Raw genomic sequence first — 13,689 nt, 5'->3', positions numbered from 1 at the left:
ACCAAACGCAGTCAGTTATGGCCGGATCTGGCCAAAAAAGGCTAGATCTACAGTTAGATCCACGGTGGATCTAGCAAAAAAAAGTCATATCGACGTACGACCGACCAGATCCAACCGGTCTTGCTCCGATACGGCAACTCTAGCCATCCTCCGACGGTGGTGGCCAGTTGCCGGCATTTAATGGGTGGGTAGGGATGTTTTTGTTTATTTTTAATGTTTTATTACAGCGGTGTTTAGTAAATTAACAAACATATGAAATTTTTTTGTTAATTTTTCAATTCTACCTTCTAATAATCACCAAACTCTCACTTTTAAAAAAATACTATCTAAAATACTAAATCAAACGTTAGAAGCATTATATATATATAGAGATTATATATATATATTATTATATTAACAACACTACATGTCGCTTTCGTTTTACTGGGTAAAAACAGTAGGCAGTACACTGTACATGAACAGCTTGTAAATTTCTTGAAATGTTAAAAGATTGGGGAGCCCTTGGGATGATTTGAAGTAAGATTTAAGACTTTGCTTAAACAAAAGCGGAAAGTGGGGAAACATCCACGTTGCTGACGAGTTTGATCAGAAAAGGTATTCATGAACGAAGAAGATGTAGAATCCCACTCCGGGTCTTTCTTCTTGGTGTTGATGGGGTAAGAAATTAAATAAAAGTCTCAGCCATTTGAACACGAACATGCAGTTTGAGTGTGCAAGAGTAGAAAGTGGTGGAATTGAAGTGGGTGTCTCTGAGAGTTGGGGACCCATTGATTGAATAATTCAGCTGAGGATTGTGACAGTCAAAATCACAGGAATGGTTCAGTTTCAGTGCTTGTTTATAACAGGCACGGCATGATATATTCCAGTAGCTCCTTCCTCAATTGATGATGGACTCATTATTGACAAACTATTCCACAACCACTAAACTCTCAATGAAATTTTAGTATTGTTTTGCATTGATATCATGCCCACATTATTAACGAAAATTCAACAATCCCATGTGATCTCCCTCTGCCTTAACCAAGTGTCAATTTGCTTTATGATTTTCCCAGTAGCCACGTATGATAACTATGGATTTGGATTTGGGTTTATAATTATGGGTAGGGTAGCATCATTTAATAGGCTAATCTTTTGGTAGTTAGCAACCGTCCAATTTCACGGCAAGGTAGTCTGAAAATCTTCTTTTTTATCTGAAAGTCGAGAATATGAACCGTCCGACTTACTACAAGGTAGCATGAAAACCTTCTTTTTTACCTAAAATGTGAGAACATGAACCGTCTTATGGAGTTGACTCAGAGATTATCTTCTAGGTAATTGACCTAAAATGTGAGAACATAAACCATCTTATGGAGCTGACTCAGAAATTACCTTTCAGGTAATTGACAAACGTTCGACTCATGTCAAAACAGTGCGAGAATGTAATTGGGCCGAGAGAGGCCCAACCAAACCACAAACAAAAACAATCGTCCTCTTCCAGCAGATCCGATAATTGCGTTGATTAGTCTTCTGTCCATTACCTGTTCTTTTTCATACCCACGCTCCCCAATGGGTAGCATACAATACACTCACTTGTAAACGGCTTAAAAAATAAAAAAAATAAAAATATATAAAATAAAAGTGAAAACTTACAAACAAGATCTTCTCAAATCCCAACAAGGAAGAAGTTGAATATTTCCCCTTCTATCTGTTTGTTTTTTTCCCCCAGAGAGTGAAACAACAAGCTAAATGGAAAACTAGCTTAGAAAACCCAGTATTCGAGGCAAACAAAATTTCCTAATCATTGTACACTTACTGTATTCCTCTATACAAAAGAGAAAATTAAATTAAAAATAAATAAATAAAAACCCATTTGGTTTTATTTATTTAAATTAAAAATATCTCTTGACAAAAGCGCACACATTGATATGCAGACTTACGTTTAATAGCAGGCTGAATACGTTTTTATGGCAGATTGGCATCTTTCTTATTTATAAATTTTCAGATTATCACAAGCCAAACTAGCTCAGCTCTGCTAGCATCGTCTTAGTCTGAGAAAGTACGTACAATTTTGCTGCATTTTTTTTTTTTTTTTTTTTGTTTATATATATTTGGTGTTTTGACACAGTGTCCAGTCATGTCCACCCCACAATTTCTGACTCATTTCTGCCCCCACCACCACCAATGCAACTCACCTCACCTTCTTCCTTCTTTCTCTCTGCTCTCTCTGCCATCTTCTTCACACCAAACAATGACCATTACAATCAAAATCAAAATCAAATTGAAATACCCTTTTCACGCTCTCTCTTTTTCTCACTCTTTCTCTTACCTGATAAACTCAAACCAAAAAAAAAAAATTTACCAAAGAAAATCTCTCATTCAATGCTCTAAAGTCTTATCGCACCACCGTTTTAGTTTCACCATTGACCATTCCTTAGTACCCAATAATGGTTGCTGAATATGCCCACCAAATTTTGTTAAACATTCAATAGTAGATTAGATAACCACCTTTAATTGTTGCGGTGTTAAGGTTTGATGTTGTTGGGGTTTAATATTTATTACATATTAAATTATTAATAAAGGTTCTTTTTTATTTCAGTGAACGTCTGTACCTCAGACGTGAAATGAAGCGCGTGGAGTAACCATATCCCATGCCCATCCGTGTAATGAAATGACCTCAAGTGGGGGAAGGGATCTCTTCTAGCTGTAGCCTGTAGCTTGCCCCTCATCAAAACTTTAAAGCTAGCTATAGCCCACAGCAAATCCGTTCGAGAAATCTCTCTCACAGTTCTCACACACTCGAGCCTTTATTTTATCTCAATGATATAATAAAACGATTTATCAACAGAAAAGATGGATCAGTAGGGATCCCAAAAACCCACAAGGAAATGATAATGATGAAATGAAGGAGAGGCAACGTTGGCAACCAGAAGAAGACGCCATCTTGAGAGCATACGTGAAGCAATATGGCCCTAAAGAATGGAACCTCATTTCTCAGCGCATGCCAAAACCTCTCAATCGAGACCCCAAGTCCTGTCTCGAACGCTGGAAAAACTACCTCAAACCCGGCATCAAAAAGGGTTCTTTAACCCCGGAAGAACAATCTTTAGTCATTTCTTTACAGGCCAAGTACGGCAACAAGTGGAAAAAGATTGCCAGTGAAGTCCCCGGAAGAACCGCGAAAAGACTCGGCAAGTGGTGGGAAGTTTTTAAGGAGAAACAGTTGAAACAATTGCATAAGCAAAGAAGAGAGTATTCGGATCAAGAAGGGAATGTTATTCAAGTCACTTCGGCGTCGGTTTCTTCGCCGGAAAAGGTTGCTCAGGGGAGGTACGATCATATTTTAGAGACTTTTGCGGAGAAGTACGTTCAACCGAAGCTTTTTGCATTGCAGTCTTTGAATAATCTGAGCCCTACTAGTATTATTATGCCTAATATGTCATTGCCGGATCCTGAACCGGTTCTTTCACTTGGGTCGGGTCCTTCAACTTCTTCCGCAAATGTGCTTCCCTTGTGGATGAATAATCACAATACTTGTTCATCTTTGTCATCTTCAACTTCTTCCACAACCACAGCTTCTCCTTCTGTGAGTTTATCTCTCTCGCCGTCTGAACCTCCTGCTCTTGATCCGGTTGACATGACCCGGTTCATGCCGGGTCAACAAGTGGGCACTTTGATACAGTGCTGTAAGGAGCTTGAAGAGGGTAAACAAAGCTGGCTGCAACACAAGAAGGAAGCGACATGGAGACTAAGTAGATTGGAGCAGCAACTGGAGTCAGAGAAAGCGAGGAAGAGAAGAGAAAAAATGGAGGAAGTTGAGGCAAAAATTAGATCTTTAAGAGAAGAAGAAATGGCGTTTCTGGGTAGACTTGAGAGTGAATATAGAGAACAGTTGACTAGTTTGCAGAGAGATGCCGAGAGCAAAGAGGAAAAGTTAATGGAAGCTTGGTGTAATAAACATGTTAAACTGATGAAGCTCATTGAGCAGATTGGGGTTCACAGTGGCCATGGAAACGGATTCTGTATCCCAAAGGATTTGCTGTAGTTAGCCATAGCTATAACTATGAAATATTATGACGAGTAATGCATTTTGAATCAGCTTTTGGGCAAGGGTTTTATGTAACAAAATGATCCATGAATCTACAAACTAGTACTAGTGTTTGTTTTGTTTTTCATCTTTTACTAATAATCGTCTTCATTTCACCATTAATGAACCTTTGTTGTGAACTTGCGATATATTTGCATAGATTAACGTTAGATAAGCTGCGTATTATCATACATAAGTGAAGTTAAAAACTTGAAACCCAGTGTGGCATTGAGTGATGATTTATGGGGTTTTGATGAGAAAGGGAAATGATTTGTTAACCAAATGGGCAGAGTGAAATGAGGTTGGGTTCAATTAGTAGATTAAAGACAGATTGGTGTGTAGTGTCAAATCGTTGTTTACATAAATGTTAGGGAAAGAAGAGGTTGATTTGATAAATGCTTGAAAGACATTAATGGAGAGTTGGTTTAAAAAAGGAAAAATTAAAATGAAAAGAATAGATAAAAAGAAAGGGTAGAGAGGGGGAGTAGCTGTAGCACAGAAAGAGGTAAAGATGCTACGCAAAGGCAATTGCAAGGCTACGTCTACTGAAAATGACTAATCACTGGACATTGGGATAGCCACCCAACCCCCACCTCTTTCACACTTTCACTTCCTACGCGCGTTTCTTACCTCTCTCTTCCTCTCATAGCACAATCCAATGGTTGATATTTTTGTCACTTATTCTACTCTTAATCAATTAAATTAAGGGTAATGTTAGTGTACGAACTTAAAGTATAGTATGGATACTATATACATAATACAGGTATTATATATGATTTTAACAAAGGTTAGTACACTGATTAATAAAATTCGTTAGTACGCAAAGTATTATTCTTAAATTAACAAGAGCAAACGACATGTTCCTACCTAAGGTTTACCGCAATCCCAAAATTATACCCCTAGTTATATTTATTCTAGATTCTCGTCAGGAGAGTTTGCCGACAACCGAAAATAAACATAATAGCAACACAATCGCAAACAACACTTCAAAAACAACGAACTCCATCAATCAAAAACCAAAACCCAACCAAAAGAGGATGAGAGGGCTACAAAACCGTGACTATCTCACAATGAAAAGTGCAGGTTGCCGACAGCTTAGCAAATGATGAGTGGGGAGGGTCTAGAGGAGGGATGGGTTTTGAAGAGGAAAGGAAGGAGAGTCAAAAGATGCATACAAGGTTGATTTTCGGTGTGAGAATTGATCGGAAAATCTGAAAGTCACGACAGCAAGTGCATACCGCGAGTAGCAAACGGTGAGTGCGGAGGGTCAAAGAAGGGATGAGTTTTGAAGAGGAGAGGAAGGGGAGTTGAACGGTGCAGATAGGGGTGATTTTCAAGTAATGCTACACTTACGTCACTCTTTTACACAATTTTTATTACATCATGATGTGACATATGTCACAACCATATAAATTTTTAATTATTTTAAATTTTTTAATATTGTAATAGAATTTGTGTGGTTGTAACATATACCACATGTAATAAAAATGATGTAAAAAAGTGGTGTAAGTGTAGCATTACTCATGATTTTCGGTGTGAGAATCGGCCAGGATTTGGCTTAAGAGGCTGCGGCAACACATGGGGGCGGAAACCAAGAAGATGAAGGTTTTTACTTTAAGGGTAGTTCGGTAATTGTAGCCTCTACACCTGTGTCATAACCCAACCGTAGGTAATGGTGCTACTTTAAGGGTAGGAATTTAAAATAAACGAAACCAGAGGGTATCAACTTGCCATTTCGTTGAACCTCGGGTGGGAACATGTCGTTTACTGAATTAACAATAATATTATACCTAAGAAATTGGGATCCCAAAATTGTATAGCAACTTGGTAAATCAATTGCCACATGATTAGGACACAAATCTGAAATCCAAACTTTTTATATACAACATTATTCTTAAATTAAATATAATTACACATTAACCAAATACTAATATAAGGAGATAAATTGTTATATATCTTGATAATTCATGATGTACAACATATTTTTTATATAAATTTTAGCGATAAATAAGGCGGAATCTTAATGTAGTAATATTAAATGTCAATAGTACATGTTAACATTTTCCAATATATGAGATCGGAATCAAAAAAATGTAATAATAAATAAGAGAATTTGATATTCCTTTTTCAGGAATATCTAGAGGTTTGGACTTAAAGAGCAGGTACTTAATTTATGAGGGGTCATTTTAATAATTAATTAATTAATTAAGAAAAGTTTAGGCAAACCAATAAAGAGTGTATTTTATTGAAAAACTCAAAGAGAAGAGAACTCTCAACACAATGTAATAAAGCTGACAACAAATCTCTGTTAAAACAGACAACAAACATTCAACTCTCCCTTACTTGTTCTACTAACCAAATTACAGCTGTAAATTTGATTTCTAACAACATCCAATGCCCTAGAAATTAAATTAAACATTAAACAATTTTTTAGTAATATCATTCAAACACAATCTAACATTTCAATTTTCATCCCCAACGGCCAACACAACCCTATAAAAATTAACTAAAACCCAGAGTTTTCGTCAAATCCTATAATTTTTAATAAATTTAAAAATAGTTAACAACTTTTTCTGATCCAAATAATGGTTTAATGACATTTTTTCATCTATAAATTTTTAAAATACTACTTTACTATCTAAATTTATATTCTAACGGCGAACAGAGAACAAAATTGGTTCAAGCTGTTGAGGCTTTTGAAGAAGAGAAGCCGATGAGTCTTTTGTTGGTGAAATATTAGATTTTAATGGTTGGGATTGACCAGAATTTGACTTGGGAGGAACGACTGCGTAAACCCTAATCGTTTGATTGCTGACGATTAGTAGGGTCAGAGAGAGTAGGGTTTAAGAGGTTTTTGTGAGTGATGATCGGAGAGGAGAATGGTAGTGGTGTGGGGTTGTAACAATACTGGAATCAGAAACGAAATATAAATTGAGTAGTAAAATGATATTTTAAAAGTCTACGAATAAGAAAGTGTTATTAAACCATTATCTATGTGGGAAAAAGTGGTTTACTGACTCATTTAAGAATAACGATCTTTGATAGATTCAAAATTAATCCCTCGTGGGTAGTTCCCATTCTACTCAATGAAAGCAATTTTTTAGTCAAATCCACATTGTTATTGATTAATTTTTTGTAAATTGTGAGATTTATTTAACAATAGAATCCAATGACAAGTGCTAAATTGAAGGCTAGGTTGAAATCTTCTGAGATAATGTTGTACAAGTTGTACTACTCACTGCATATGAACATGACATAAGTTAAAGGAAATACAAGTTTTCCTGTTAATTGGAATCTTTGACAATTGTGGGCACACAAGAAAATGGCTTTGTAAATGCAGGCTTAGTGGGCATAGGCATAGCCAATTTACCCATAACCAGAGGGACCTGCCTATATATCTTATCTTAATTAGAGTAAACTACATGTACCCACTCAGGGTTTGGTGAATCGACAAGTTTTCACCCATGGTTTTATAAATTCTAGATTCGCACTCTTAAATTAACACTGTTAATCTGTTTTGGTGATTTTTTGGGTTCTGACACAGTATTAAGAGTGTTGTTACAAATATCCAAACTTAAGCCACTCTTTGTATATCCAAAATTCTGTCTCTTTTCTCACCTTGTAATTTAACTTCTAATATTACCTATTATTTGCAACGTAATCTCTATTTGGTTCATCTAAAATGTTGACACCAAATAACCTAACCTCACCCATTGTTTCAACTGGTCCAACCGCCTCCTGTTCCTCGCCCTTGGTCTCCATCTGATCTTCAGAACCCGACCCGTTTCTGGGCTTACTGTCCATAAAAAGCCTTGGATTCGGCCCAACATTGGATCTCCAAAAGCACACCAAATCTCCTGCCTTCAAGTTTTTCTCCTTCACAAATCTCCTCCACCCTTTTGTCAACACATAACTCTGACTACTACTCCAATAACAATATCTCAATCTCCATACTTTCTTTGAATTATCCTCAAAATTCATCAACACACCCTTCGAAGCAATCTCTGTGTACAATGGAAAGTGCTTTTCAGCTTGTTGTTTCGGTATCACCATTCTGTTCAGCTTCCCCACATCGCTCGGTGTCACCACTTTCTCAAACAACAACTCCCGGCTCTCCCCGAACGGCTCTTGGTTGAACGCGTTACCGCTAATTCCATGACATGCATAGTTCTGCTTGCGCTCTTCGAGCTCGGCCTTGTACGTATGCTTCCTCAACATGTCGACGATCTCCGCCTTCGAATGCGAGCTCAAGAAAAGCTTTTCCATGTAATAATCTTCGTCGTTCTCGAAAGAAACGTTGAAGTTTGTTATTGCATTGTGGCCGCGGAACCTCAGAGCTGCGATATCATAAACCCTAGCGGCTTCTTCTTCTTCGGTGAAAGTACCTAACCATACGCGTCGATGCTTCTCGTATATTTGCACTCCCCATCTTCCATTGGGTTGCGGAACGACTCCTTTGTACTTGGAAGAAGGCAACTTTTTGGATTCAACCTCATTGCCATATTCAGAATCATCCATGTTTCTTCAAGAGGGTGATAATGAAATGAAATATAAAGTAAAAGTTTGGTTGAATAATTTGATGAGGTGAAAATAGATTTATATAGCTGAATATTAAGAATGAGAAAGTGGGGTAGGTAATTGATGGGAATCACATGAGGGTAAGCAGAAGTTGTTCGCTAAATTCATCCCCCCATGAAAGGCTATATGCTTGAGAACACTGATTTGATCCTCTGGCCAGCCATGGCCTTTCCCATGCTGTTGATTCAGCCATCTCATCTCATATCTCTTTATTGCATCGCTTTATTCAATCTTATCTTATATTATTTTTATAATAAAGTCTTCATCAATGTGGATTTCTGTTATATTATATATAAAAATATTGCCAAGTGTGTGGAAAAAGGAGAGAAGAGATTGGTTGAAATTTCCAAGAACATAGAAGTTCCACTTGGCAAAATGTCATTGTGGGAGTTTCTGACAGAAGGGGATTGTCTTATTATCCAGGTTCAAATTCTTCAAATATATTGGGTTTAATGATCAAATCAGAAATTGCATAATCTAAAGAGGGTTTCTTTGTGTGTTCATGCACTTGGAATAGCCAAAAATAAAATTCATGCACTTGGAACAGCCAAAAATAAAATAATATATATTCCAATTTCCACATCTCTATGTAATGATATTATTTTGTGTAAATAAATGCAACTTGTCGTGGTCCCGCGGCGCCCCCCGCCCCAAAAAAACACACATATTTGGTGGTCGAGAGTGTTTGGGCTAGTTTGTTCGCTCCTTAATTAATCTTTTAAGACCCTAAAATTGATAATTGGATAAATTTCAGTAACCAATTCTATTAACAATTCAAGTAGATCGAATTCATGACCTCTTGATTAATACACCTAAAGTCATGATTAATTATTAGGTCACCTCAGTGGCGGTTACCGTACCTTGACATTGATATAGCAAAAGGGGAACAAAAATGTTGGAATTTGAATGATTTGCTACTCTAATTCTAAAACCAACCACCAAAACCTAGCTCCACACTTTTATAAGAGAATCTTGAGGTTTTTGATAATATTGAAAAGGTATATAATACTTTTCAATTAAGTCATATCCTGGCGGGTGGGGCACTTACTGAAGAAATAAGCCACGTGCCCCTTCACCTTTTTTTTTTTTTTTTTTAACTAGGATTTTTTGACCAATTTTTACGTACTTTAATTAATCTTCGATATTTATAAAACATCTTATAAGACCAGTTTATACGCGCCTTAAATAATTTTCAGGGTTTATTGAATATCTTATAAACCTAAAAGATCAATAAATTACAAAGTGATAGGTAATGCTAAGATTCGAACTTAAGACTAAACCTATTTAACCGTTAGGCCAACCCCTTGGGTTTGCCCCCTTCGCTTTTAATTGTTAGCATATATTTTTATATTTTAGTATCGTATTGGAGATGAGGAGATACATTTTGCTTGCTTTTTATCTTATTTTTTATATATAAAATATTTGTTTTTAACTACCCACTTGTGGTTGGATAGTGAGGGGAGTCAAATGTGTTAAGTTAAAGACAAAGGGTCTTGAGTTCGAGTATTTTGAGTAATATTTTTGAAAAAAGTTTGTTATTAACTTATTATAGGAATAAGATTTGAAAATTAACAAAAACACCTCATATATTTGTTAATTTAGCTAAACACTTTTTACAATAAAATATTGAAAATAACAAAAACACTCCCACGTACCCATTAAATGCCGGCAGTTAGCCACCATCGCCAGAAGGTGGCCAAAAGTCTTCGGAATGGCACATGATCAGCTGGATTTTACTGGTTGTGCGACCATATCTACGACCAAAGATCTAGCCGAAAAAAGGCTAGATCGACACACGAACGGCTAGATCCAACCGGTCGTAAACCATTCTGGTAGATTCCAGCCACCTTCCAGCGATGGTGGCTGGCTAGTGGGAATATGTGGGTGGGTAGGGTGTTTTTGTCAATTTATAAACTTTTATTGTTAGGGAGTGTTTAGTTAAATTAACAAACCTGGGAGGTTAAAAATAAACATTTTTAGTTGAATAAAATAGAATTGAATTTTGTGAATATTAAAACAAATATGTATTTGGGTAAGATAGGAATATAATAGGAAAAGAATAGTAAAACAAGCACAGCCAAAGTTTTTATATGGTAATCAATAAATTTCTCCAATTTGTTTTAATCAGAAGCTATGATTTGACCCATAAATCTATTCAACCCCAAAAATTATAATATGGGTAAATGATATAAACTTGATTCAAGCAAAATCTATGAATAAAGAGGAAATGATAATTGCCCCATGAAGCTGCACCATGAGGCTTGATGTTGTTCACCCAATGCCCATATGTTTTATATTCTTGATATATAATTATGTAAGAGGCCTTAGAAGAATTGGTGGATCTAAAAGTTTAGTTTTATATTGGGCCAGTTGGGCCTTTATTGGGCTTTATAACTTCTGAAATGAGCCTTCATGAAAAAATAAATATGAATTGGTCCTCCTCTCTTTATTTTGATTTAAGTTGGATTGTGAATTTGTGTTTAATAAATGATGAAAAAAAAAAAATAGCCTTATTAAACTTATACAACTCTTTTTTATCATTTTCATTTAAAAATTACTGTAAAATGTCATATTAACTAACATTCTGAGACTTTAGGTTGACAATGACCAGATCCACTTCAGTGACTATCCCTATTAAGGTCTGTGAGGACTCGAACTCAAAAACTTATAGATCTTGTTTTTACTCTTTTACCATCAGATTATCAATAATGATTACTTATATGATATTTTGATAAAATAATATTAGAGAAGATAATACGTCAAAAAGAATAAAAAAGGAGATTTAGAGTGGAAATGAAGAGAAAAATATGGGATCAAATTGTTAATTACACTTAATTAAGGTATCCTCAACATCCAGATACACAGAATGCCAGCTATCAAAGATTTAGTGCAATCTCATGCTGAACTAAATTATATAAATATTAATCGTAATTGAGGTTATCTAATTCCAATACCAAACCCAATTTGCAACCTATTCGTTGAACCGTACATTTAGACCCTCCGTAATCTTTTGAATAACCAGACAAGATACTCCCTCATTCACATTAAAAAAAAAAAAAAATCCCATAATATTTAAAGGATTTAATTAATGTAATAATAAAAAATTAATTAATTCAACTCGACAGAAGGAAGCATTAACAAAAATCTAGGTTAGGAAAGGCAGGGACAGGGACCATGTCCCTCACGGGATTATCACGTGCCGCCCAGTTCTTCTTTGTACTGTACAGCTCTGTAATTTTCTATGACGTCCAAAGAGACAAAAACTGGAGCCCATTTTATCGTGTCTCCTTGTAATAAAATCCTTCTTCAGCTTTTTCTTCTTCTTTTTGTTAAAAAATTGTTTACTGATTGGTTAGACCCTACCTAGCATGACTGATCGTCATAACTGGAATAATATTTTATAGAAAAGCCAGTCTAGATGGTTTAGACTCAAATCCTTCCATTAGATTTGGTTAAGATTTTTTTTTTTTCATAGATATTTTTAAAATTTAGAGTTGTTGTTGCGTAATTGGATAACATTATCTTCTAATAAAAAAGATATATGAACGGGTTTATCGGGAGGTTTATTAAATTTTAACTATTATTGTTCAGTCATAGGTTTAAAGGCCTACGATGGATGCTAAGGTCATGTTGCAATAAGTTAAAAAGTATAAAAAGACCTTGAGGATGATATAGTTGTGTAGCATGGGTTGAATATAAATATAGGGGAAGTTTATAACAACGCTAGGACTACAATTTTTTTTTTTTATGATCGGGGTGTTCGAACAACTCACAAACATCTTAACTATCATTCGAGACCCTAGAACGATCGTCGATAAGAGTTCTAGTGACTACCCTTATTAGCAACCGAGAAGAGAATTGAACCATGACTATTACTCAAGAGGTAATTAGATAGCATTATCTTCTAACAAATAAGATATACGGACAGGTTTATCGAAGGTAATGAAAATTTATACTACTACTGTTCAGTTCGTACTAGGTTTAAAGGCCTACAATGACTCTAATTCATTTTGCAATAAGTTAAAAAGCATAAAAAGACCTACGATGATGATATAGTCGTGTAGCAATGGGTTGAATATAAATATAAAGGGAAAGTCTATACAATGCTAAACTGCATTTTTTTTTTTTTTAATGATCGAGGTTTGTCAACTAGCTCACGAGCACCTTAACTAATCCCTGGAATCCTAGAACTATCGGTCGGGTAAGAACTACTCCAGTGACTTCTCTATTAGCAACGAGAAGAGAATCGAACTCAAAACCTCTTAGTATGACTCAAGACCATGACACTTGACCATCCAAAAGCTACGCTAAGACCGATTGCAGTAGACTAAAAAAACTATCTTGATCACAATATATTTTGTTTGGAAAAAGATAACGCACCTCTCTAACAAATGTTGTATTTCGTTAGGAGATGTGTTTATTCCAATATTTGCATCGGAATTTTTCCCATTGTGATTTGATATTGGAAAATTGTCTAAAGATCATAATTTATAGTTTTGCCCTGTAGACGAAGGATGTATGTTTCTCCGAAAGTGTAGATTTAATTAACCATTGTCAAATAAAGGAGGAGAATTCTGAGTATAATTACAAGCTCCAGAGTTGACTGCAAATTATACTTGAGTCCAAAAGTGAAGTTAAGAAATAAGATGAAGATGGGGTCTGGTCCAGGTGCAAGCCCCAGAGAGTTTCCCGACGTGAAAAGTGGAATGGGGTAAGCACAAACAAAACATGTGGATTACGCTGTGATAATCTCATTTCCCATTTCCCATTTCATTTTTTGTTGTTTAACAAGTCACTCAGATTCTACTTGCAATTTTTGACTTTTGAGCCTTTCTAATAAACTATCCCTTTGTCTCCTCTTTGTCTTCTTCGTTTTATGCTATCGAGGACGGACTACTTCTGCTTGTTAACATTTCAAGTTATTAGCTGTACTAAGTTAACTTAGCTTATACCAATTCTCCATTTACTTTCTTCATTATCAATTTCATGCACGAACTCAGAGATACGACTTATAAAAAAGTTGTAGAAGGAGATAGACTCTTGGGTGT

The 13,689-nt window shown here is 35.7% G+C and overlaps 2 protein-coding genes across 2 annotated transcripts; one reads left to right on the top strand and one right to left on the bottom strand.

Moving 5' to 3' along the window:
• Positions 1–2,851: 2,851 nt before the first annotated feature.
• LOC116113864 (protein rough sheath 2 homolog) lies at positions 2,852–4,179 on the top strand. Its single transcript, XM_031400029.1, has one exon. It carries the CDS (start codon positions 2,879–2,881, stop codon positions 4,019–4,021), a length of 1,143 nt encoding a protein of 380 aa, XP_031255889.1. The 5' UTR covers positions 2,852–2,878; the 3' UTR covers positions 4,022–4,179.
• Positions 4,180–7,576: 3,397 nt separating this feature from the next.
• LOC116113868 (AP2/ERF and B3 domain-containing transcription factor RAV1-like) lies at positions 7,577–8,641 on the bottom strand. The gene has a single exon (XM_031400034.1). The coding sequence runs from the start codon at positions 8,579–8,581 to the stop codon at positions 7,703–7,705; it is 879 nt and encodes a 292-aa protein (XP_031255894.1). The 5' UTR covers positions 8,582–8,641; the 3' UTR covers positions 7,577–7,702.
• Between the last annotated feature and the right edge of the window lie 5,048 nt (positions 8,642–13,689).

Source organism: Pistacia vera, unplaced genomic scaffold (assembly GCF_008641045.1).
Source record: "Pistacia vera cultivar Batoury unplaced genomic scaffold, PisVer_v2 Contig691, whole genome shotgun sequence".
NCBI lineage: Eukaryota > Viridiplantae > Streptophyta > Magnoliopsida > Sapindales > Anacardiaceae > Pistacia > Pistacia vera.
Note: the sequence above shows the minus strand (reverse complement) of the source record. Positions and strands in the feature narration are given on the sequence as shown.